Below are 26,430 nucleotides of genomic sequence, written 5' to 3'. Positions count from 1 at the left end.
TTTATTATAAAAGGCAAGCAAATTACTGAAACAAGAATGCCCCTTAACAAAACCTTGCTGACCACCTTCACAGATAACATTCCCCTGATCTATCGAATAATGTACACAATATCTCATTAATTTCTCCAAAAACATTTGTAAGAAATACAAACTTGTTTGTATTTCTTCTATAATTTGACACCTCCATTCTACTCTACTACCATACTTATGAAATGACACAATCTTACCCTTCCTCCACTTCTTCTTCATCTTTCCTATAGACAGGCTAGCACTGAAATGCTAGGTCAGTGGAAATGTCAGTTCCTTAACACATTCGTTTAAAACACGCAACAGTCTTATCTAGTCCCAATGCTGTATTGACATCCAAAGTATTTAGTATTCTAAACATATTCTCCTCCTGCATGTCTCAGACTTGATCCCTTCCCATCCCTTAAGTAATAAAATCTAATTATCCAGGATTAAATACCCTAATAAAGTGATCATTATACAACTCAAGTATGTTATCTGCATTAGTCATGTGACTCTCATTTTTATCAAACAGTGCCATTCATCCAAATCATTTCTCTTCTCATTGGCCACATAATGAAAGAAGTCTAAGATTTTTCTTGGGTCCCAGAGCTAATCTCTTCTTGTATTCCAGTTTACTTTCTTTTTCTTACTATGCTAGTCATTTTCCAGGTTTCAGTTTTATGTTTCTCATGCAACTTCTCTCCACCCTTCTCTTTATACTTTTTTACATAACATCTTTTTTATTAATATAAATTAATCATAATTATATTTATATAAATAATAGTTATTTATTATAAATAATTGCCACATCACAGTCCCTTAATGGTCCTCCTTTAAATTTATTTGCAGAAACGTGTAGTTACAAGGAACAATTCTTATTATTATGGTCCAATTGAAGATACTCCTTTCTCGTAAGTATGAATATAATATTTTTTAAAATATTTGAATTATGATGAAATTTTTTTTTACTAAATGAAAAACCAATCTTTCAAGAAGAATTCTTTTCTATCTAATAAGTTGCCTTCACATGTGTGAAACTGTGCAAAAAATTTTATGCTCATGTGTAGACCCACACTTCACCGTGCAGGTATTTGAAACCAAATCTGACAGAATGAGATTGGCTCTGCTAACACATTACAATGGCCATACTACCTGAGATTAGTTCAGGTGGTATGGCCACTTAAACAGAATGAGAGAGGAAAGATTAGCTAAACAAGTCTTCTTCATGGTAAAAAGTGCCTCAGAAGACAGAAATATAAGATCTGATAATATTGGAATGTTGACAGATAACAGGCTAATCTGGAAGAAAATTGTTGATAGGAAGCTTGTAATGAATGTAACTTTTTTTGTGTAGTACTATCATAAGATCCTGTATATCCTTAGAGGGTATATGTCAAGTATTTGATGATGATGATCTGACAGAATGGGCTGGTTAGTCCTTATTCTCCAATTGTTCTTTTGGCCAATTTGCCTGTTCTGAGGAGCAAAAAATTCAAGTTTCCAAGAGGGAAAAAAAAAAAAAAAACCCTCTACCTGTATGTCATTATTTGATTGAAAACACTTCTCACATCATAGACAGGATTTGAATCCAGGTCTGTCTAAGCTAACTGAGCTACAGAGTCTCTTCCATCAATTCACAAAAAAATTCAGGATTCTTAGAATTTGCATACAGGTAACCCTCGTATAACATGGATGTTAAGTTCCATAGAAATGCCGTGTAATGCGAGACTCAGATTACGTAGAAAAAGTGGGGTTAGGTTCCGAAATCGTTTTTTTTTTATGTAATGCATAAATGTTTTAGACAAAATAAAATAACGTGTATATTTTAATCATCATCACTATCTTCAAAACTAACATTTCATAGATGTTCTTTATTTATGAGTGGCCGAACGTCGTCATCACTAGAAATCTCTTGGACATCATTATATAATTCTCCTTGCATACTTAAGCTGATTTAGTTATCAAGAAGTCAGTAATAAGACCTTGCTTACCATTATGGTGAAATTTTTTATTAAGTTCATAATATGGAGCTAAACAAATATCCAATTGTCTTGTGAAATTTCTGGAGCACTCCATTGAGAGATCATTATCCATAAAATAACTTTCTTGCCAAGTTCAATCCTTATGCTAATTTCTTTAAACTGAATTCTTTAATGGATTCATCGCAATCAGAATCTTAGGCAGAACTATCCCCACCATTTGGTTCGACATCATCTATTAACTGTACTAGTTCCTCCTCCTTTAAATCTATTTCCCCGTCAATTAATTCACTAATTTCATTTTCAACCATATCGCCATTACTATAAAAAATAAATTTTTTTACATGAAAAAAAAAAAAGCATTACATATTGTATGTAACTCACCAAGAAACAAAGTGCTCATCTTGAGATTAACACACTTATGATTTTTAATGTGCTTTCCTGGCAGAAAACAAAGACAATTTTCAACAATATGGAGCTAAACAAATATCCAATTGTCTCATTAATTATCTGGATTTTTCTTCGAATTTTCTTTGTTTTCTGCCAGGAACGCGCACAGTGTGAGAAAAACACAGTACACAGCGTGAGAAAGGTGGATGCTCCAAGAGGAGGTGAGAGCATGTGTAAGCAGGAAAGGAATGGGATGACCAAGGATCAAGAGGAAACAGTTGGAAATGAAAAGGGTTCTAAAATAAAGAAGCAGAAAGGGAAATGGCCCCAGTCGAGCATGGAGAGATCACATCGAGTGAGTGGTATCAGTGGATCATTTCGGGAGCTGCAGATCCAGAAATGAGCTGTTGTGTTTGTATACAAATGCTAGAAGTATAAGAAACAAGGCAGTTGAAATGGTTGCACTAATTGTGTGTGTTCACCCAAAGATTTTCAGAATAAGCGAGACATGGTTGGAAGAGGATGACAACCTGAGAGGAACAGAGATGGAAGGGTATGATGTGTTTTGTGAGGATAGAAGGGGTAAAAAGGGAGGTAGAGTGCTATTGATGATAGAGAAAGAGTTATGTCGATACAAAACAGAGATGCAAGACGGAAATGGTGCCAGTGGTTTTGAGGCAGTATGGTGTGAGATAGAAGTGAATGGAATCAAATACTTGGTGGGATGTTGTTATAGACCAGGTAATGTGGATGGTGGTGATAGTGAAATGTATAGTCAAATTAGCCAAGCAAATAAGAAAAGGGTGATCATTATGGGTGATATTAATAATGGCAATATAGACTGGAATGATGAGATAGCAACTGGAAGTAAAGAAAATTAGTTTCTTGAGTATTTGAGGGATAACTACCTCAGACAGTATGTAACAGAGGGCACATGAGGATTAAGGGTCTTGGATTTGGTCATCTCATAAGAGGATAAATGAGGTGTCAAATCATCCACCAATTGGTGAGAGTGACCATGAGGTGATTACCTGGGTGGTTACCAGCAGTGCGAGGACCCCTGTGAGAAAAAGGTATATGTGGAACTACAAGGGGCGTGATATGAAGAGCTCAGGAGGCAGCATGCAGATGTAGTGTGGAATGAGGAGTTAGCTGGAAAAGAGATCAATGCAGCTTGAGGGTTTTTCAGAAACTATCTAGTAGATGGAATGTTTAAATGAATTCCAAAGGTGAGTAGGTTAAATAAGGTAGGTGTGAGATGGATGAATAAAGAGATTAAGCATATGATACAGAGAAAAAGGGCATTGTGGAGGCGGCATAAGAGAAGTGGAAATAACCAATTTTATGACGTCTACAAAGACTAGGCAAGGAGGGTGACTTGGTTGGTGAGAGTAGCCAAAGAAAGAAATGAGGGCAAGATTGTGCCACTTCGTAAAGGAGGTGATTGAACTCAAGCATCAAACTATAGGCCTATCTGTGTGTCAGGTGTTGTGGTTAAGTTGTTGGAGAAGCTTGTGAGAACTAGGATCCAGAGTTGGGTTGACAACAATGGTACTATCTTTGATAGACAGCATGTATTTGCTAAAGGGAGGTCATGTTTTATTAATCTACTTACTTATTACAATAAAGTGACTGCTTCCTTGGACAGAGGAGAAGGATACACAGTAATATACTTGGATTTGCAAAGGATTTTGATAGAATATCTCATGATAAGTTGACAGTCAAACTAGAGCAGATGGGGATTGGATATTAGATTAGTGCATTGGATTGGAGACTGGCTATCTGATAGGTATCAACAAGTTGTGTATGGGGGTGCAATATCCAGGAAAAGGAAAGTCACTAGTGGAGTGCCTCAGGGGTCTGTTTTAGGGCCATTACTATTTAACTTGTATATTAATGATATTGGCGAAGATTTGGATGGAGATATTGAGTTGTTTGCAGATGATGCAAAGTTGGGACAAGCCATAAAGAGTAGTGAAGATGTTCTGGCCTTGCAAGAAGACTTGAATAAATTGAGTGATTGAGCAAGCAAATGGGGATGTGAGTTCAATGTTGCAAAATGTAAGGTTTTAAAATTTGGAAAACAAAGATGGGATGCAGAATTTATGCTTGGTGAGAATGTATTGTTGGAGGTAGAGGAAATAAGAGATCTGGGGGTGATAATGGATAAGGATCTAAAATTTAGGGGACACATCGCGAAAATTGTGAAGGCAACACAAAGACTTCTGGGAATGATGCGGAGGACACTGACATGTAGAAGTAGGGAGATTCTTGTTCCATTGTATAAGGCTTTGATTAGGCCACACATGGACTATTGTGCCCAGATTTGGTCACCGGGTTTTCAGAAGGATGAAGAGATGTTGGAAAGGGTCCAAAGGTGACTGACTAAGGTAGTTTCTGATCTCTGGAATGTTGAGTATGAGGAAAGATTGAGAAGATGTAATTTGCAGGGTCTGGTGGAGAGAAGGAAGAGGGGAGATATGATAGAGACCTACAAGTTAGTAAGGGGTTGTTATAAGATTAATGGTGGAGAAGTTCTACAGAGAATAGTGGGAGATCAGGGGAGAACCAGAGGTCATCCCTGGAAACTGTATAAAGAGGGTGTGAGAGGCAGGTTTTTTTCATGCAGAGTTGTGAAGGATTGGAATGCCTTGCCTGAGAGTGTGGTGTCTGCAAGGAATTTGAGTGTGTTTAAGGCAAGGTATGATGAGATGTGTGTGTGATAAAAGGACCTCCCAGATGAGTCTTTGACTCCATGAGGTCTTGGGGTAATAATAATAAACATTTTATACGGTAAACAATTGATGTACATGTGTGTTAAAGGGTATTTCCCCTAATATAAATTCGCTACATATAACTACATGCGTGATATGGGCAGACGCAAATTTAACAAAGATAAAATTTGATTTTTAAGTCTTGCATTGAAAAGTATATGAAAAGATAAAGGGTTACTACAGTTTTTAGACCGTCTTATATCGAAATTGCGTTGTATAAGAACCGCGTTCAACTAGCGATACTACAATTTGTAGACTGCATTGTATAAGTACCGCATTATATGAGGGTTACCTATACTTTATAAAATCCTTCCATTTAAGAACACAAAAACCTCTGAACTTCAATTTTCTATGAATTCCATATTATTATTATTATTTTATTTATGTTGTTTTATAGGTTTTACAGAGATTCCATCCTGTAGTCCTGGAGAAGTTAAGAATATATTTTACACCAGAACCATGGAGTAAAATATTAAGTACACAGGAGAATGGGCATCAGAATTAGTGATAGTTGTTGGCACAAATGACTTAAATGGTGAAAATAAAGGAGTGTGGAGAGGGGATTTGATAATGCTGTTGTTGGAAGTAAAAGATAAAGGTAGGATGACAGTAAGCTATATATGAGGAGTTAAGTAAGCTCTCAAGCTGCAGTAGGAGTTGATGACATATTACCACACGTCTTAAGGGAATGTTCCAGGAGTTAGAATCAGCATTGACTTACCTGTTTAACAGTCTTGCAACAGCATAAGTCTTGAAGGAATGGAAGGAAGGTAAAATTGTTCAACTTCACAAAGGTGGTGATAAGGCTTAGGATAAAAACTATAAGCCAATCTATATATCTGAAGTTGTAGTTAATGTGTTAATGAGGTTGAACAAGTGCTATGATATGGATATGGGTTGATAACAGTGGTGTTCTTTGTGCTTGTGAACATGAGATAAAGGGAGGTCATGTTTTACTAATTTATTTATATACCATAACAAATTAATGAATGTTTTGGACAAGGAAGATTTAGTATATCCACTCCCTACTATAATTTAGTACATCCACTCCCAACTAAATTATAGTAGGGACTGGATGCTAAATTAGTGAGTTCGATGGGCTGTCAAATAAGTAACAGCAAGTCATGTATGGGAGTGCAGATATCTCAGAAGCAGAAAGTCACTAGTGGTGTGCCACAGAGGTCTGTTCTGGGGATACTGTTATTTAACTTTTAATGATATTAGAATGGGTTTAACTGGATATATACAACTGTTTGCAGATGTCGCAACATGCTGATGAGTGATGATGAATCGAGTGGATCATTTGGAGTTACAGGAAGGCATAAATAAATTATATCATGGGCAAATGTATAGAATCATCAATTCACTCTTGCAAAGTGTAAAGTTTTGAAATTTGTTAGGCAACAGTGGGATGTAAAGTATGCCCTTGGTGCGGAAACTGTGGAGGAGGTTGAGGAGAAGGAGTGGGATTAGTGGGGACAAGGATCTGAAGTTTAGAAGTCACATTGCAAAAGTTGTGAAGTCATCACATTACATTATGGCAATAATGCAGAAGACAGAAATAAAGATGTTATGATTGCATTGTATAAGGTCTGAATTGGGACTCATAAAGATTATTGGTCACAGATTTGGTCTCTTGGTTTTCATGGTGATGAGCATACATTGGAAAGGGTCCAGAGAAAAATGACTAAGATGATAACCTGTTCTTTGGGTGTGAGATATGAAAACAGATTAAGGTAATGCAACTTGCAAAACTTTTGTGAATGGGAGAGTATATGATTAAGAATTTAGTATTTGTATATTATTATATAGTATACCCACAGATTTGAGACCCTTGACACTTCTGCGCATGTGAAAAGAAGGAGAATCCATTCCCATTATAAGGTAATCAATCCGTTTTGTGGGATGGGTTGTTTATTACTACACGTCAACGTCTCTTTTATAATCATTGCAGTTTTTAAAGTGGTAACTATTTTGCTTGTATAACAGTTGGAAAATTTTATCTATAAAGCACGTAAATTCGCGTGTTGGTGACCAATTCGTACATCACCTTATTTCATTCTCCCCTTCAACATGAATGGACTCTTCTTGGCAGCATTCCAGCAACAGCTCTCTATACTGTGGGCAGACTATACTTATTATATGTATACGAAATTTATTTTATTTTAGTAATTAATTTATATTTGTATATAAATTTTTATTTCTTTTTTCTTTTTTTTTTTTTTTTTCTTTTTCACCAGGAGTCAGGTTAGGGTAAATGATTAACAAAGCATTTAGATTTATCTTACTTTTCTCTACTGTCATGTAACTTATATCTTGTGCATAACTATGTTTTCCTAATGATGACATTGATGCAGAGGTCAAAATATCAAGTGTTACTTTCTTAATGATAAGAAAAGTAATTACTCCAACATATGTTTTTGTCTCCATAAATTCTTCATAATGAATAATTTGGAAGAAATTTTTCATAGAATGGGAGAAGGAGGTAGAACCAGGCCATCCTTGGAAACTGAATAAGGAAAGTGTGAACAAGCATATAAGGAGCAGGTTCTTTTCATGGAAAGTGGTTGGTGAATGGAATTCACTGTCTGACAGTGTGGTAAATGTGAATGCACTGAATGAGTTTAAAACATGATTTGATGGGCTTTGTAAGAGTTGAGTATCTCTAGCAATGAATATTTTGATTCCACAGAGATCTGGTGATAATAATATAATAATAGTAATACCGTTGTTGGGGAAGTGATTAGCATGTTGCCCAGATATGATGATGAGTTGAGAAGGAGAGAAGTGATAATGAATGGCAAGATGCTTGAGTTGTGAGAGAAAAGTTAAGTGAACACTCCTTACATTAGTAAGGAGTGTTTTAATTTGAAGGGAAGTTGGAATAGTTTAAGGTTGATGAATTGCATTCAATGGTTTGGTGACAAACATTAAGAAACGATTTTTTGCTGAGCAGACACAGAATCAAGATCAAGTTGGTGTAGCCAGTGATCAAAGGGATAATATGAAGCAAGATAGCACAATGAATAGGTTGTAGAATAACAGGAGGAATATGGACAAGGTTGAAGATGTGATTACAGTAGGACAAAATTAATGGAATGCATAATGCTAGGGATGAGGCAGAGATAATGGTAATAAGAGTCAGGATCAGGGAAATGAGAGTAGACAGACCAAAAAGATGGTGTAGTATAACATCTAGAGTTATGACATTGGTGGGATGGCCTCCAAAACAGTGGGAATGTTATGATTGCATGCTAATGTAAGGAGTAACAAAGCTGAGTTTGTTATTTGCTTTTGCTTTTCTGAGGATGATGTACTGTTGGTAATAGAAATGGAAGGATATGTAATTTTCCAGAAAGTGAAAAGAGGGGGGGGTTGCAATGGTTGCACATTTGATGATTTTGAATTTGCTTGGTGTGAAGTTGAGATTAACTGAATAGTATATTTAATAGGATGCTACTATATGCTAGGAAATGTAAATTGTTCTGTATATTGGAATAAGGAGATAGTATTTGGGAATAAAAAGAGTGAATTTGTTGGATTTCTGAGAAACAACTATAATAAGCAGTATGTGATGGAAGAAACTGAACATTTTAGACTGCTGGGTTTGGTGATATCCTCACAGGATGTGGTTATCTATGAGGAATTAACTCTATTTCTGGTTTGTGAGAACAATATCATGAGGTTCTTGCTTGGGAAGTCGTGAAACAAGAAAAGTTACTGCCAAAAAGTAATATATGTGAAGATGGTGATTATGGGAAGAAGCTCCATAGTCAACTGATAGAAAAATGTTGCGTGGATGAACTGGGGAGAAACATGATGGCAGAACATAAAAATTAATAAGGCAGTATTTGACACAAGCAATGTATGTAATTATAAGAGGTGCTATCAAAAAGAAACCAGATTATACCAGATACTCGGCAACAGACCGAGTTACAGTCTCACATCACCAGGTGTCAGTGGCATAGCCATTGTTGAGTCAGCCTGCCATGTGGCATTGAGCTCATTCAGTGGAATGCTCACTGGATAACATATGATAAGAATAATGTAGCACGCATTATTCTTATCATATGTTTGTGCCGTTCTGCGATTTCACCATGAATGTAAAATTAGAACAAAAGCAAATGTAAAACTTTGTGAAAAACTAGGGAGATCTGCAACAGAGACCTTTGAATTACTTCATAAGGTATATGAAAATGAAGCCATGAACCGAACTCAGTGTTTTGAGTAGAACTCGCGTTTTAAGAAGGGCAGAACCACCTTGGAGTATAACCAGATGCTGGGACGATTCTCCACCAGCACAATCCATGAAAATGTCGAAAATATTTGACAGATCATCCATGCAGATTGAGGCATCATCATCCATTGAGTTGCTGACACAGTTGGGACTTCACATGGAGTAGCCCAAGTGCTCATCACGAGAGATTTGAATATGCAATCGCGTCACTGCCAAGTTCGTTACCTGTCTTTTGACTTCTGACCAGAAGGAGCACATCGTAAACGTCTCTCAAGACCTTTTCAAAAGACCATTGATTACCCAACCTTCATCTCAAGGATCATCACATTGGACAAAACTTTGGTTTACAGCTATTATTCAAGAAAAAACAACAATTGTCACAATAGAAGAGTCTGCATTCCCCAACTGAAGAAGGCAAGGCAAGTCAGGAGTACAGCAAAGAGAATGTTAATCGTCTTTTTCAACATTAAGGGGACTGTGCACTGAGAATTTCTCTCAGATGGTCAATGCAGAATTCTACTGCAATGTTTTAAGGGGGGTTGAGAGAAGATGTTCATCATAAAAGACCGGAACTGTGGTGAAGCTGCAACTGTTCACAATAATGCTCCCTCCCATAGAATCTTAACAATGCGAGATTTTTTGGCAGTCAACAGCATGCCAGTCTTCCCACATCCTCCTTACTTGCCAGATTTGACCCCTTGTGATATCTTTTTGTTTCCAAAAAGGAAATTGATGCTGAAGGGGCAGCAGTTGAACACTGTTAAGGCGATCCAAGATGAATTGCAAGCGGTGCTTGATGCACTTCAACAAATAGACTTTCAGGAAGTGTTCGCAGCATGGCAAAAGCGGTGGGATCACTGCATGAATTCAGAAGGGGACTATTTTGAAGAGAGTTGTCTAAATTTAAATTGGGTAAGTTGTAAAGATTTTATTAGACTAGTCCGGTTTCTTTTTGATAGCCACTCATACATATATTGCTTGTGTCAATTTTTGTACTTAAGTGAATAAGTAGAGTAGAGTAGACGTGAAATGAATGAACAGTGAAATCAAACAATCAGTGTTGAAAAACAAGATATTATGGAGGAGGCAAAAGACAGTTCTTGTTGATCAGATATATGAAGAGTATAAAGTGGGTGAGCCAATGAGAAGATGGTGCAGGAGACATGGAGTGCAGTTTATAGATGTGTGCAGTGAATTTGATGGACCTAAGGACCTGTATATGCCTGATAGACTGCACTTAAATGGTTTTCGAGTTAAGTGTTTGGAGAAACTGTTGTTCAGTGAGAAGTTGGAGACACAAAACAAGGGAAACTAGATATTGAAGGGAGCAATCAAGCATGTGTTTAACAACCCTCTGGGACAAATGAGTGTGAGTTCAGGAATGACTGCCAAAATAGCCACCCCTAGGAGATGAGTGCAGGAATGATTATGAAGAGCTGGATACATTTTCTCAGGTTTTGAAAATCTGAATAGGCAGGTAATGACATATATAAAGGTAACTGTGGGCCTAAGGGGATGTTGAAATGCATGTGCATAAATGCCTAAGTAACAGAAATAAAAGGACTTTATTTCTGTTAGTTTTTAGCAGTCAGCTTAACTTGCCAAAAATTATTGACTGCTGTGAGACCTGGTTGTTAGAGAATGATGTAGTTACAGGAATAGAATGTAATGGATTTTTTTTTTTTCCAGAGAAGTTGGAAGAAATAAGGGAGGAGGAGGGGGGTATTATTAATGATAGCAGAACTTCAAACAACAATAGAAGTTAAGGAAGATTGTAGATCTGAGGGAAACGGTTGATATCAGACTGTCTTGTGTGAGATAGAGGCCAATAGGACAAAATATATTGTTGGTTGCTGCTATACACTTCAGAGTTCAGAAGATGTGGACAACATTAAGCGCCTCCGTAGCGCAATTGGAAGAACGATTGTACATTGCACCCTTCGATTGGAATAGGCCTAAGTTCGATTCTCGTCGCGACGGGAGGAATCTTTATCTGGACGATTTCAGTCGAAGGTGAGTTAGCTGATCTCATATGGAGGTAGCAGGGTTTTTTCTCCCAGAAACTCGGGTTTTTCATCCCGCATACAGACAAATCGGCCCTTCAGAACACACGCAATTTACAGACAAAAAATACTAGTTGTGGTAGTGGTGGAGGTGGGCGGTAGATGGCAGTGATTCGTAGTAGAGGTTCGGTTGTAGTGGTTGAGACAGTTGTAGGTATCCTCCCGCGATGAGTCTTCGGACTCCTTGGAGGTATCAGGAATAATAATAATAATAATAATAATAATGAACATGCATGAGAAAATCAGCATGAGTGCAAGCAGAGCAATTATCACGGGAGACTTCAACTATAGTAATATAGATTGGAAGGAGGAAAGGGCACATAGCGAAATGGAAATGGAATTTATACAGTTACTAAGGGACTATTATTATTTAGCATCTGGCTAAGAAGAATACATGCAATGCATATGCTACATACACACAAAAAAAAGGACATACGAGACAATAAAATGCATAAAAGATATATAAAAGAATATAATAGTGTGAAGTGACACTGTAGTCATATATACATATAAAAATATAGAAATAATCATAAAATTAAAATTGAATGTCTAAGTTTGACAGCCAATCAACAGCATCTGTAGAAATTATTGTTAAGTCTGTTACAGGTCACGTGTAGGCTCTGTCAGGACACTCAAATGTGATATGCTGTATAGTTTGGTTATCCTCACCACAGTCACAAGATGAGTTTGGTCTTATTCTCCAAGTAAAAAGGAAGCTCCACACCTACCATGGTTGGTGTGAACCCTATTTAGGTCAGTTATGTTAAAGATACCAAGCGATTTTATAAGCTAGGTTTTTTAATCCTTTTTCCCAAGTAAGCAAACAGACAAGTAAGTCAAGTTTGCGGCTGCAAGTAGTGCAACTCATGGTAAAGGTGGAGCAAGTTCTGATCACTTTCCTTAGAATTTTCCCCTAATGCAAAGCACATTTCCTTTCGGAAATGCATGATGCTATGCATTAAAGTAATAGTCACTACTCATACCAGTTTCGACCTTTATTGAGGTCTCATCGGTGGGAGCCAGACTTAAAAATTGCCAAGGGTGAAGGTAATACAGAGCTTATAAGTAACCACAAGTTGCCTAGTGTTGCACTATATGCAGCCGCAAACTTGACTTACTTGTCTGTTTGCTTACTTGGGAAAAAGGATTAAAAAACCTAGCTTATAAAATTGCTTCGTATCTTTAACATAATATATATACCCAAGGTAAAAAACTTTCTACATATTACTCTCATCCTGAGATTTTTATTTAATGAGGTCAACGCACCTTATGGTAACTTGTATAGGTAAAATACTAATAAGCTCTGTATTACTTCACCCTTGGCAATTTTTAAGTCTGGCCCCCACTGACGAGACCTCAATAAAGGTCGAAACCGGTATGGGTAGTGACTATTACTTTAATGCATAGCATCATACATTTCCACAAGGAAATGTGCTTTGCATTAGGGGAAAATTCTAAGGAAAGTGATCAGACCTTGCTCCACCTTTACCACAAGTTGCCTAGTGTTGCACTATGTGCAGCCGCAAACTTGACTTACTTGTCTGTTTGCTTACTTGGGAAAAAGGACTGAAAAACCTAGCTTATAAAATTGCTTGGTATCTTTAACATAATATATATACCCAAGGTAAAAAACTTTCTACCTATAGTCAAACCCTGATGGAGGGAGTGTTTGAGTGTTAAAGACAGTCTGCTAGATTACTGGGTGTTTGGGCAGTCCAGTCTACCATGCTATTGTTGCATCATAGCTCTCAGTGACACGTTGTTGAGCCTTTATAATAGGCTTATAATAATAAGCCTCTGTGATGTAAAGCTGTAAATATCAGAGTGTATAGGTAGCAGTGGATTCCAGCAAATTTTGTTATATTCATGAATCACTATACATAAAAATATAACGGAAAAACTCACGTAGAAAAATTATTTAATGGTATAATTTTCGCCCGTGTGTCACAGGCATCTTCAGTACAATTAGGCACAAAAATTAAACATTAACTGACAATTCCAAAAAGCGCCACCTAAGTAGCTGGTGTAAGATAACTAAAAAGGTCAATAACTTTCCTAAAAAAAAAAAAAAAAAAAAAAAAAAAAAAAAAAAAAAAATTATACCATTAAATAATTTTTCTACGTGAGTTTTTCCGTTATATTTTTATGTATAGTTATGTCTACTCACGGTTTACCTCTTTTAAAACTTATTCATGAATCAGGTTGTCTTGTTACGTCAACAAAGCATGCTAGCCTGGGATATGTTCCGGGCGCATTTAACGGAGGCAAGCAAAGAGAAAGCACGTGAGCTACGTACAGACCTAGCAGTCATACCGGGTGGTCTAACTTCCGTTTTGCAGCCGCTTGATGTTAGCTTGAATAAGCCCTTTAATGATCACTTATGTGAAAAATGGAGAGAATGGATGTCATCTGGTTTGGTGAAGATGACAAAGGGTGGGAATTTTCAGAAGCCTGAAATCACCCTAGTCACCAGCTGATTTAAAGAAGCATGGGATTGGCGTCATAGTTGCGGTGGTTGTATGTGGCTCAGAACTGGTAGCCAGTATGATGGAGTAGTTTTTATTGTTCCAGAAATGATATGCATTGTCTGATTCAGGACGGTATCAATTAATTTAACATGTGCACCATTCAGCCAGACAGCTGAGCAGTATTCAGCAGTTGAGTAAATGAGGCCCAGAGAAGGTGTCCTTAATGTGGGAGCACAAGCCCCCAGGTTGTTCTGGCAAGTTTATGCAGTATGTTATTTCTAGTCCTGGGATCCTGAGTTTGGCATCAGTATTGGAGAGAGATGTCTATTAAAGGAGAGAGTTCTGTCTAGGGTTATGCCTAGATACTTTAGATTAAAGTTGTGAGGTAGTATGTTCCCATTTACTGACACTCTTAATATGTCACATGCCATGCTATTGTTCAAATGAAAATAGCATGTTTCAGTCTTGGTAATGCTTGGAATAAGACACCACTTCTCAAAGAAGTGGTTTAGTTCCTCTAGGTCACTAGTTAGTATGTGCTCTATAGTACAGAAGTTCTGATTTTGGGATGTGATGCATAGATCATCAACATATGCAAATTTTTTAGATGTTGTCCTTGGAAGGTCAGAAATATACAAATTGAATAGAAGAGGGGCCAGAACTGACCCTTGTGGGAGTCCATTGTTAAATGTTCTTGGCTTGCTCATAACATCTTCTATAACTACCTGTGCTGTTCTATTAGATCAGTGGTTGCTAAAGTGGTCAATATCAACCCCTGGGGGTTGATGTGGATATCCAAGAGGTCGATAAATGTGTAGGGGTCAAATGGTTTCAATAAATACCAAAAACGATTTTGAGTAACACCTAGTAAACATGCAATGCCAACTAGCTGATCGCTGAGCCAACAAGGGAGAAGCGCACGTTTTCCCTGAAGAAGACATCTAGAATAGAGACAATCAGGGCTAGTGTGCATTTATCGCCCATAGCTATCAGAGTGGTGTTCAGTGATCTGATAACTTTGCATTTACTGTGTAACGCTTTTAAAGTTATAGTTCCCAAAATGGCGGCCACTGATAGTAAGAAGTGCCAACAGTATTTGCAAGAGTATTTAAAATTTGGATTTATACCATCATTTACCAATGAAACAATGAAAAGGGTTTCATTGAAATAATTCCTTCAATGAAGGAATTATTTTTAAATTGAGAAATTTATTATTGATAACATTTATTCATTTATTTAACATGATGGGGGTCGATGAGGGATCAAGGATTCCATGAAGGATCAATAGTCTAAAAAGTTTGCCGACCCCTGTATTTAGACATAATAGCGTTGATCAGATGGGTCATTTATTTACATTTCAGTATTTTAAGAAGATTATAGATCATGCCGTTCCTCCATATGATGTCATATGCGACTGTCAAGTCTATAAAGACTACATTTTTAAGGCCCTAATGATTCATTCTATATGAGTTGTTAGGGCCAAAATTTGATCTTCACAGTTGCACACAGGCCTGAAACCAGCAGGTTCATGAGGGAGAGTGTCAATAATAACAGAATTAATTCGATTGTAAATAAGTCTTTCTTAAGATAGACACTGAGCAGTGTTATAGGTCTATAGCTTTCAGGTTTATCAGCGGGCTTTCCAGGTTTCAGGATGGCTATTCTCTTCAATTTTTTAAATTCTGCTGGTAATTTGCCGCTCTGTAGAATATTAGAAATGAATTTTGTCAGCCATACCATTGTATTTGGTGCAGAAGTTTTTTTAAAGGATAAATACCCGAAATAGCAAGTGATGGAAGGGACCTGGGATTCGAGAAAGTTGGATCTGGTAATAGCATCAGAAGATATATCTATAACTGAAATAGCAACTCTACCTCAGATTAGGGAAAGTGACTATGCAGTCTTGTCCTGGAAGGTTGCTCAACATGTAGAAATTTCAATGAAGAAAAGGTTTATGAGGAACTACAAAGCTGACATCATGACAAACTTAGGAGGCAACTTAGTCATTGTCATGGCATAAGAAACTACATGGAATGAATGTCATTAGTGCATAGGAAGCTGTCAGGGATTGTTTGCGTGAGGTATCAGTGCATACTTAGGGTCAGGAGGATAAACTGAGTAGGAATTAAGGAACAATATAAAGCATGAGTTGCAACAGAAGAAAGCACTGTGGAAGGAATATAAACAAAAGGTTATCAGCATGTCCATGAGCAGTATAAAGCACAAGAAAGAAGGGTAACAGCATTGTAAGAAGGACAAATCAGATTTCCAGAAAAAATTAGCTATGCAAGCCACAGTAAATCCAAAAGTTTTTTCACTACATAGCAAGTAAGAGAAAGAATGATTATGGAAACATAACTTTACTCAGTGCTGATGGTGAGAAAGTTACAGAAGCAGAAGAAATAGTTCAGTTACTAATTGATCACTTTAGAAGGGCATATTATATCATCTAGATCAGAACTTCTTAAATTGTGGGTCATGACTCCAAATGGAGTCGCGTAACAGAATGGGGGTTTGCAAAAAATTTGGTACAGTAAAAGGTTTCTGAATGTGCAACGACCAAAAATGAATTCAAAATCACACAAGTAATGAATCCCAAGGCACTTGCCCATGTTGCATTGTGCTGCTTCACTGCAACCTTGGTTCTGAACACACAACATGCGCACTTTGCACTGCACATGCCGTCGCATCATGCAACGCCAACGAATGCTGCCAGAAACACCTTTGCTTAGATTCGAGACTATTGTATTGTAATTCTTTATGTAAATGGTAAAATTATATGTATACCAAAGAATTGTTTTAAAATAAATTTCTTTATGATTTATTATCAGTAAATGTTTGATTTGTATACCTATTTTATATGCCTATATGCCCGGGGTCACGTAAAAATTTCTCAGGCAAAATGGGATTGTGTAAAAATTTTTCAGACGAAAAGGGGTCGCAAGTGGTAAAAGTTTAAGAAGCTCTGATCTAGATGGATGGTGACTTTGCAGTTATTGAGGTGACAACACTCAATGCTCCTCTATGGGAGCATTGAGATAGATAAACTGGTGGTACTCAGTATACTGAAAAATATCAATGTGAATACAGCAGTGGGCCTGGATGGTAAGCAACTTGTGTGCTACAAGAATGGGCAAGTGAACTGGCAGTGCTTCTGATGAAGTTGTTTAATCTAAATCTCAGCTCTAGCAAGGTTCCATGGGAGTGGAAAGAGGGAAGATAGTTCCATTACATAAAGGAAATGGAACTAATTATCAAGACAAAAGTAGCAAATTATAGACCAATTAATATCTCTAGAGTGGTGGTTAAAGTATTGGAAAAGTTGGTTAAAAGTAAAAATTCATTAATGGGTGGATAGGAATATGTTACTGTATGGGGACAGCATGGCTTTGTAAAGGGTAAGTCCTGCCTCAGTAATTTATTCACATTTTATAATAAGGTGAAAGCAGAATTGTATAAAGGAAATGGATGCACCATGATACTGCTGGACTTTGCAAAGGCATTTAACAGAATACCACATGGAAAACTATTACATAAGTTGGAGCAAATGAGAATGGATATGAGGCTGGCAGCATGGATAGGGGTGGCTGATAGACAGACAGACATCAGAGGGTGGTGTGTGGTGGAGTGGAATCAAGGCAAATGAGGGTGACTAGTGGTGTGTCCCAGGGCTGTGTACTAGAACCACTACTCTTTAATTTGTATATTAATGATAATAAAGATTTAAAGAGGGAATATTCAGTTGTTTGCCGATTGGAAATTGGCTCACTGAATAATATCTCAAAAAAAAACGTGGGTGTAGCGGTGAATTTGAGCTGGGCAGAAGAAAGTGATTTTTAATCGGTGATTAGTCTGTTTTTCTATGTTTTTGAGTGCTAAATTGTTTCTCTGAATACGAGTATACGTCAGTGGTTGTTTTTTTGGAAGTTAGTTGCTGTCATGATATAATATATTTTGGTTACCGTCGGAATCGAATGCATAAGGGTGGAAGACAAAACAAAGCTAAGTTTTCATTACTGTATTTAGTTATATTTCATTTTATTTAATTATATTTAGTATACTTAAATGTTTTGTTTTGCTTGTAATTGTTTGTACTGTTTTTTCTTATTTATTTAATGGAATTTATTAATTGAATAATTATTAAAGATTACGCTACTCGGCAGTAAGGAATGATGGCGAATTCAGCTGCAGTTGCAAGTGGGATATCGCCAAGTCCTCCACCATTTAAGAACTCTATTATAAAGGGACTTTGTGGCATGCAGTACTTGCGGCATGTATGCATCTCGGGAATTGGATATGTGACTTGTGAAAGAGAGCGGAGAGCGTATGTGTGCAAAATGCAGGCAGTTGGAGGAAATAAGTGCATTAGAAATATCGATATCCGACCTTGTTGCTCCAGGAACGGGGAATGAATGTAGGAAGACAAGTAGTGTGATAGGAGAGAATGAAAAAAATATATATATGAATGAGAAAATAACAGTTGATAGTGTGGAAGGTGTGAGTGACTGTGAAAGTTTAGGAGATAGTTGTGTTTGGGAGAGTGAATTTAGATTAAGAGTGACTGACCTGCAGAGGGAGATAGATGAGCTGAAAGAGGAGGTGGAATGTCTTGTGAATGAGATTAGAAGTATGAAAGATGAGATTAGGAGAATGGAAGAGATAAATGCAAGGCGAATCAGAGTAGGGGGGAGAGAGAGAGTTTGGGGAATGATAGAAGAGGAGAGAATGGAAACAGTCGGAGAGAGGGAATGATAGAGAGGTATGGGAATGCTAGAAGAGGAGAGAATAGGAACAGTAGAGGAGATAATTGTAAACGGTAGAAGAGAGGGAGTGAGAGAGAGTTATCGGAATGATAGAGGAGGGGAGAATGGAAACAGTCAGAGAGAGAAAATGAAAATGCGAGTGAGTGCTGGAACCAGGGACAGAGTGATGCGAGGACAGCAGGTAAGTATAGAGAAATGCAACACAGAGAGAAAGGATTAGAGGCGAGAGAGTGAGGGATGCAGGTGAGCAATCAAGGAACAGAGTGGTTAGAGTGGTGTGATGTATAGAGACTTGATGATCTCTGGTGTGCAAGATAAGATGCCAAAGGTGTGTTTGCTTGGAGGGATGATAGAAAATGTGGCTATGGCAATTAACAGGTGTGAAAGGATGGATGAAATGATTGTGATGGTGGGCACGAATGACTTGAGAGGCAGTGTAAATTAGGCAGCGAGAGATCTGAGATTCTTGCTTGAAGTTGTGCAAAAGAAAACACAGAGAGAGTAGATTGTGTGTTATCCAGGTATGATAGTGATGAGCTGAGCAGAGGAGCAGCAATGCTGAATTGCATAATAGCCAGAATGTGTGAGAAGAGAGGATTGGAATACATGGATGCCTGGAGGGCATTTGCAGACAAAAGGGAACTGTATGCTAGAGACTGCTTACATTTGAATGAGGAAGGACGAAGACATCTGGAAAGATTGCTGTTTTCTGAACGAGTCAGTGTGTCAATGCAGAGAAACTAGAATTCCCAGGGTGGATGATAGCAGGGGTGGCTTCTTGTGGGAAGGGTAATGACATCAGGTAACATTGAGCCCAGGGGGACCGAGAGGAGACAAGGATAGATATAGAAGCAGTGACATATTTATGCTCTATACTAATGCCAGGCGTATCTGAAATAAAGGAGATGAATTGGTGGCTCTGAGGGCATCAACCTGGCCAACGATTATTGGGATCTCTGAGACGTGGTTGACGGAGGATGATATAATAACCGGAATTGAAGTGGCAAGGTACTGCATTTTTCGGCAGGATAGGAAAGGAAAATGTGGTGGTGGAGTACTGCTTATGATAAGTGATGACTTATGTCCTCTAATAGTGGAGGCTTTGGAAGGCTGTGACACTAATGATTTTGAAAGCATATGGTGTGAGGTGGAGGTGGGCAAGACAGGATATTTAGTGGGGTGTTGATACAGACCAAGGAACACAGAGGGTGGGGACCAGGAGATGTTGAAACAGTTGAGCGTGGCAAGTGCAAGAAGAATGATTGTTAAAGGAGATTTTAACTACAGCAGTATAAACTGGTAAGAGGAATATGCAAGTAGCAAAAAGGGGATAGAATTTCTCGAATTCATGAGGGACAAATGTCTTCGCCAGCATGTAATAGAGGGAACAAGAGGTTCAAGTGTTTTGGATTTGGTCATAGTATCAGAAGAGCTGATAATAAGTGGGATGACATCTCCCACCAGTTGGAGAGAGTGACCATGTGGTTTCGACTTGGAAGATGAACAGATATGCAGGTGTATCAAAGAAAAGGGAACATATGTGGAATTATAAGATGGGTGATTATAATAATCTTAGGTATCAACTAGGGGAAGCTCCATGGAGGGCAGAATTGGAAGACCAGGATATCATTAGTGCTTGGGAAATTGTGAAAGTTTATTTGTTAGCAACAATAGTAAGCTGTATTCCATGGGTGAAGAAGCGGAAACAATTTGGTGTAAAGTGGATGACAAACAATATCACACAGGAATTGCAGTTAAAAAAGAGATTATTGAAAAGATATAAGGAGAGAGAGGTGGAGGGCAGATACATGAAGAATATAAGACACAGGCCAGGAGAGTGACCAATATGGTGAGGAAAGCAAAACTGGAATATTAGAAGAGATTGGCACAAAGATCCAAAGAAAATCCTAAGGAATTTTTTAGCTATGTGGCCAGTAGGCAGAGAAACGATTGTGGAAGAATGACATTGCAGGATAAAAATGGGAATAGAATGACTGATGCAGAGGATATAGTGGAGTTGTTCAATGAGCACTTTATTGGAGTATTTCATCCTGGAGGAGGTTTTAATATTAGAGGGATAGGTCAAGTTCAGGGTTTAGAGGAGAGTGTGTTCCAAATGCTGAGTATTCCAGATACCAGTAAAGCTGTTGGAATGGATGGAATTTCACCACAGGTTTTGAGAGAATGTGCTAAAGAACTGACAGCTCCTTTGGCTTGGCTTTTCAATGAAAGTCTGGCTATGGGAAAGGTACTCAGGGAATGGAAGGAAGGTAAGGTAGTCCCACTGCATAACGACGGTAGCATACTGGAAGTGTCTCATTATAGGCCTATTTGTGTGTCATCAGTAGTGAAGGTCGTGGAGAAATTAGTGAGGGACTATATACAGCATTGAGCAGATGAGGGTAATGTAATCTTTGAGAATCAACATGGATCTGTTAAGGGATGCTCTTGCTTTAGTAATATGATTGCCTTTTATAATAAAGTGACTAAAGCAGTTGAGGAGGGAAAGGCATATACTGCTATTTTTTTTGATTTTGCAAAGGCATTTGACTGGGTACCACATGATAAGCTGATATTTAAGTTGCATCACATGGGTTTAAATGTCGGATTAGTCAAATGGATTCAGGATTGGCTGACTGATAGGTATCAGAGATTTGTATATGGTGGGGCAATATCAAGGAACAGAAGGTTACAAGTGGGGTTCCACATGGCTCAGTAGTGGGACCTGTATTGTTCAACTTTTATATCAATGATATTGTCAATGGATTGCAAGGGGACATTCATTTGTTTGCAGATGATATGAAGCTGGGAAGGGTTATCAGTAATAGTGCAGATGTGGCAGCCCTGCAAGAGGATTTGAATTAACTAGACAGATGGGTAAATGAATGGGGGTTCGGTTCAATGCAGCAAAATGTAAAGTCTTGAGGTTTGGAATCCATCAATGGGTGGATGCATACTCGATTGGAGGAGGTAGGGGAGACGAGATCAGGGGGTGATGATTGATAGAAAACTGAAATTCAGGGAGCATAATGCAAAGGTGGTGAGAGTAACTCAGAGGATTGCTGCAATACTGAGAAGAGCACTGACGTGCAGTGATAAAAAAGTTATCATTCCATTGTATAAGACCCTGATCAGACCACACTTAGACTATTGTTCTCAGATTTGGTCCCCAGGATTTGAAGGGGATAAATTGACTGTGGAAACGGTACAGAGGCAGATAACAAAGTTGGTTTCAGGACTGTAAAATATGAGTTATGAGGATCAACTGAGAGAATGTGGACTGCAGAGTTTGGTGGATAGAAGGAAAGGAGAGGTGATATGATCGAGACTTCAAATTGTTGAGAGGCAGTTACACGGTAGACATTGGAGAGTTCTTTCACTTGGTGGAATGGCAGGAAGGAGTGATTGATGATAAGGGGCCATAACTGGAAGTTACAAAAGGAGGCTGTGCGCAAGAGGGTGAGGAGTGGTTTCTTTGCATGGAGAGTAGTTTCATACCTCTAATTGAATAGGTTCAATTAGAGGTATGATAAACTTTGTGTCTCCTGAAATCAACCTCGCATGATGAGTCTTTTGACTCCATGGAGGCCTGGATAATAATAATAATAATATATCTAACCCAAAATGAAGGTTGAGGGTATATAGATGGAAAAAGGATGTCTTCTAAAAGCTCCAAATAAAAGTTGGCTAGAACATGGGAAAGTGGACTTCCCATGGCACTTCCTTCTACTTGGTTGTAAAATTTGTTTTGACACAAGAAGTATCCAGAGTGCATTATGAATCCAAATAATTTTATAATATCTTGTGGGAAGATGTCAGTAATCGAAGCTCACCATAAGATTAGTTGGTTGTAAGGAGACATTTTTTAATTTGTTTAAGAAATCAGAAGAGTTTTTCAAAAAAGAGCGAGATTTGCCTATATGTGATTTCAATAAGTTCACTAAATATTTGGCTAGGCAGGCAAATCAATACAGTCTACAATAGGATGGAACGGAATGTCCGTCTTATGGATTTTTGGTAGACTATAAAACCTACGAGGTTTTGGAAAATGAGTTTTTAACCTTTTTATGGTGTCTGCATGTAATTTTGATTTATCTAATTCTGATTCTAATTTTGAATGATCAACTGTTTGTATTCTACCTTATAAAAAACATAGTTTCCTGTCAAGCCATTGATGATAATTTGTTATTTTCAAACTGAAATATCTGGCAATATATTAAATCAACTTTTCTTGTGCTAAAGTGGAGTGTGGAAGCTTGCACAGGTTAGCTATTGCTCAGTGATGTGTGCATAATTTTGCCTGAAAAGTTATAGTCTGATATGCGAAAAGATCTAAAACTACCTTTCCTATGTATTTTGATTTTTAAAAAAAGCCAAAGGAAGCTTCTCTTTTAGTGTATACTGCAAGCCCACTCATCCAGATCATTATGTACATTCATCCTCTTTGCATCATATATCACTAAAACTAGTTATTAGACATACACTCAAGAAAAGGGCAATCTCTATCATAAGAGATGAAGAGTGGATCTTTCTCCAGGATATTTGTTGAAGGGGTTGTGGCCTTTAGGTGAACATAATAAACTTCATATATATCAAAATGGCTTGAAAGCCACTCTTTTATCATGAGATTTGAGGAAGCTAGAGATCTTGAGAAAAAGTCTACCAGTATAAGAAATGAAAACAGAACTTCTCTAAAGAATATTAGGATTTTGTTGAGGAGCAGCAGTAGAGAAAAGTATTCTTTGAACCATTTTCTTAGAATATCCATTGCCCACAAATACTAGAGATCAGATAATGTCAACCAAGTAATTGCATCAGAGAATTTGGCTGTAACGAATATGACCACGTTGCCACCAATTGGTGAGAGTGATCATAAGGTCTTGACTTGGGAGGTGGCTAAAGGTGTGGAATTTACAATTAAGACAGGGTACGTGTGGAATTATCAGGCTGGTAAGTATGACAAGCTTAGGAGCTTGATTGGTTCAGTGCCATGGCATGTAAAACTGCAAGGGCTAGATGTTGATAGTGCGTGGGAGGCGGTTAGGAAGTATTTGCATGAGGCAATGGCTGACTGTATACCTAGAGTCCGAATAATAAATCAAGTAGGGGTTAAATGGATGAATAACACCATTAAGCTTGAGCTGCAAAAAAAGAAACAACTATGGAGAAAGGTGACTGGCAGGCACATGAACGGTATAAAGCACAGGCCAGAAGGGTAACAAGTGTGGTAAGAAAAGGAAAAATGGATTATGAAAGAACATTAGCCATGCAGGCTAAAGAGAATCCTAAACAGTTTTTTCGATATGTTGCAAGTAAAAGAAAACTTGTATATGGCAGAATGATTTTAAAGAATGCCAATGGTAGGGAGGTAACCGAATCAGTTGATATAGTTGAATTACTGAGCGAGCACTTTGCAAGAATATATCATCCAGGAGGTGACAGTGCAGGAATGAATGAACCAATAGATTATATGGGAATTGTGCTGAATGAAGTGGAGGTGAGTAGTCTATTACAAAACCTCAATGTCAATACATCTGTGGGATTGGATGGTATACCAGCTAATGTTGTACGTGAAGCGGCTAAAGAATTGTCAGTGCCCTTGACCATTTTGTTTAATTTGAGTCTCGGGTCTGGGTTAGTCCCGAGGGGGTGGGAAGAGGGAGAAATAGTTCCACTGCATAAAGGAGGTTCCAAGACTGCTGTTGTAAATTACTGACCGATTAGCATATCAGGAATTGTTGTCAATGTCTTGGAGAAATTAGTCAAGAGAAAAATACAGGATTGGATAGATGAAAATGGGATACGGTATGGGAGACAACATGGTTTTTTTAAGGGTAGATCATGCCTCAGTAACTTGCTCATGTTTTATAACACAGTCACGGCTGAACTGGATAAGGGTAATAGGTTTACAGTGATTCTACTGGACCTTGCTAAGGCTTTTGACAGGATACCACATGGAATTCTAATCAGTAAGCTGCAGCATATGGGGATGGATATAGGGTTGGTGAGATGGATAGGAGGGTGGTTTATGGCGAGATATCAGAGAGTGGTTTATTCAGGAGTGGAGTCCAAATGACGGCTTGTGACTAGTGGTGTGCTGCAGGGTTCTGTTCTAGTACCACTACTTTTCAATTTGTTCATTAACGATATAGGAAAGGATCTGAGAGGAACAGTTCATTTGTTTGTGGATGATGCAAAGTTGGGTAGAGCAATAGTGAATGCAGATGATGTCAAAATTTTGCAAGATGATCTGGATAGTTTGGAGGACTGGGCTAAGGAAAATGGATGTCGATTTAATGTGGCAAAGTGTAAGGTTATGCATTTTGTGGTGAATATATTAGCAGCAGTATATCACATTGGTGGAACCGTACTCCAGGAGATTGACGAGAACAGGGATTTGGGAGTGTTGGTGGATAGGGAGTTGAAGTTTAGGAGACACATTGCAAAAGTGGCTAAATCAGCTCATCAAATCACTTGGTTGCTGAAAAATACTTTAACAAGCAGAGACAGACAAGTTATTGTTCCTCTGTATCGAGTCTTGATAAGATCCCATCTAGACTACTGTGCCCAGATATGGGCACCAGGGTTTCTTCTTGATGGGGAGGAGGTGGAGAGGATCCAGAGACGAGTGACCAAGATGATAGGAAGTCTATGGAATGAACCTTATGAGAACAGGTTGAAGATTTGTGGGTTGCAAAAATTGGTTGATAGGTGGAAAAGGGGTGATATGATTGAGACATTCAAATTACTGAAGGGTTTCTATAAGATTAATTCAGAAGATATCTTTGAGAATAGGACTGTTTGTGGGAGGACTAGTGCCATACATGGAAGCTGCACTGGAATGTGGTTAGCAAGTGTGTTAGAGCTAGTGGAATAAGCTGCCAGAGTCTGTTGTGGGTGCTATGACTGCGAATGAGTTTAAGCGAAGTATGATAGATACTGTGTGAATGTCGAATAGTTGTTCTTGACATGATGTTAGGGCCTCCCTCGATGAGTCTGTTGACTCCTTGGAGTTGCCCAAAATAATAATAATAATAGTTGGAATAGAGAATGGAATTCTTCCTTTAGTTTTTCTTCATCTCTTATAATAGAGATTGCCCTTTTCTTGAGTGTATGTCTAATACTTAATTTTAGTGATATATGGTGCAAAGAGGACGAATGTAGGTAATGACCTGTATGAATGGGCTTGCAGTATACACTAAGAGAAAAGCTTCCTTCGGTTTTTTTTTTTTTAATCAAAACATGTAGGGAAGGTAGTTTTTCTTTCTTCCGTTTCAAGTTCCAAAGTGAATATTATGTTTTTGGTGGAAATAGTTGATGGACAAAAGAAAATCCATCAGCTCAATAGCAGTGCATTTCTGCATACCATTACAGACAATAAAAACATCATTTACATATCTCCACCATATCAAATTCTTTTTATTTGAAAATATGGGGAAATGGTTTTTACAAATTTTCCATGAAGTCATCACATGAAGGAGAGAGGGAAACTTACCATTTCAAGAACAGATAACTGCTTGTAAATTTTCCTATTCCATCTGAAATAACTGGAGCGGAGACAATGCTCAAAAAGTTGAGAGGGAACAGATGGTCTATCAGTTTCATAACTTTGTCCACTGGAACATTGGTGAACAAAGATACAATATCTAGATTCAATAGAATATCTGATGGCATGATTGAAATTTCCCATGCAATCTACAAATGGCTAAAATGCAAAGCCAGTCTTGTACCTTGGGTGCTCTATATA

At 37.9% G+C, this 26,430-nt stretch overlaps 1 protein-coding gene across 4 annotated transcripts in view; it reads left to right on the top strand.

Moving 5' to 3' along the window:
* LOC150106232 (voltage-dependent calcium channel subunit alpha-2/delta-3-like) overlaps positions 1-26,430 on the top strand; it is a 2,133,114-nt gene that overhangs the window by 1,095,279 nt on the left and 1,011,405 nt on the right. For all 4 annotated transcript variants that reach the window (XM_090393048.1, XM_090393049.1, XM_090393047.1 and 1 more), the window contains one exon: positions 859-920. In XM_090393048.1, the coding sequence (XP_090249174.1) occupies positions 859-920 (62 nt within the window). The remainder of the gene's footprint in view (positions 1-858; positions 921-26,430) is intronic.

This window comes from Typopeltis vanoorti, chromosome 5, assembly GCF_054136105.1.
Source record: "Typopeltis vanoorti isolate ZY-2024b chromosome 5, IOZ_Tvanoo_1.0, whole genome shotgun sequence".
In the NCBI taxonomy this organism is placed as follows: domain Eukaryota; kingdom Metazoa; phylum Arthropoda; class Arachnida; order Uropygi; family Thelyphonidae; genus Typopeltis; species Typopeltis vanoorti.
The sequence above is the reverse complement of the archived record's forward strand: the minus strand, read 5'-3'. Positions and strand labels throughout refer to the sequence as shown.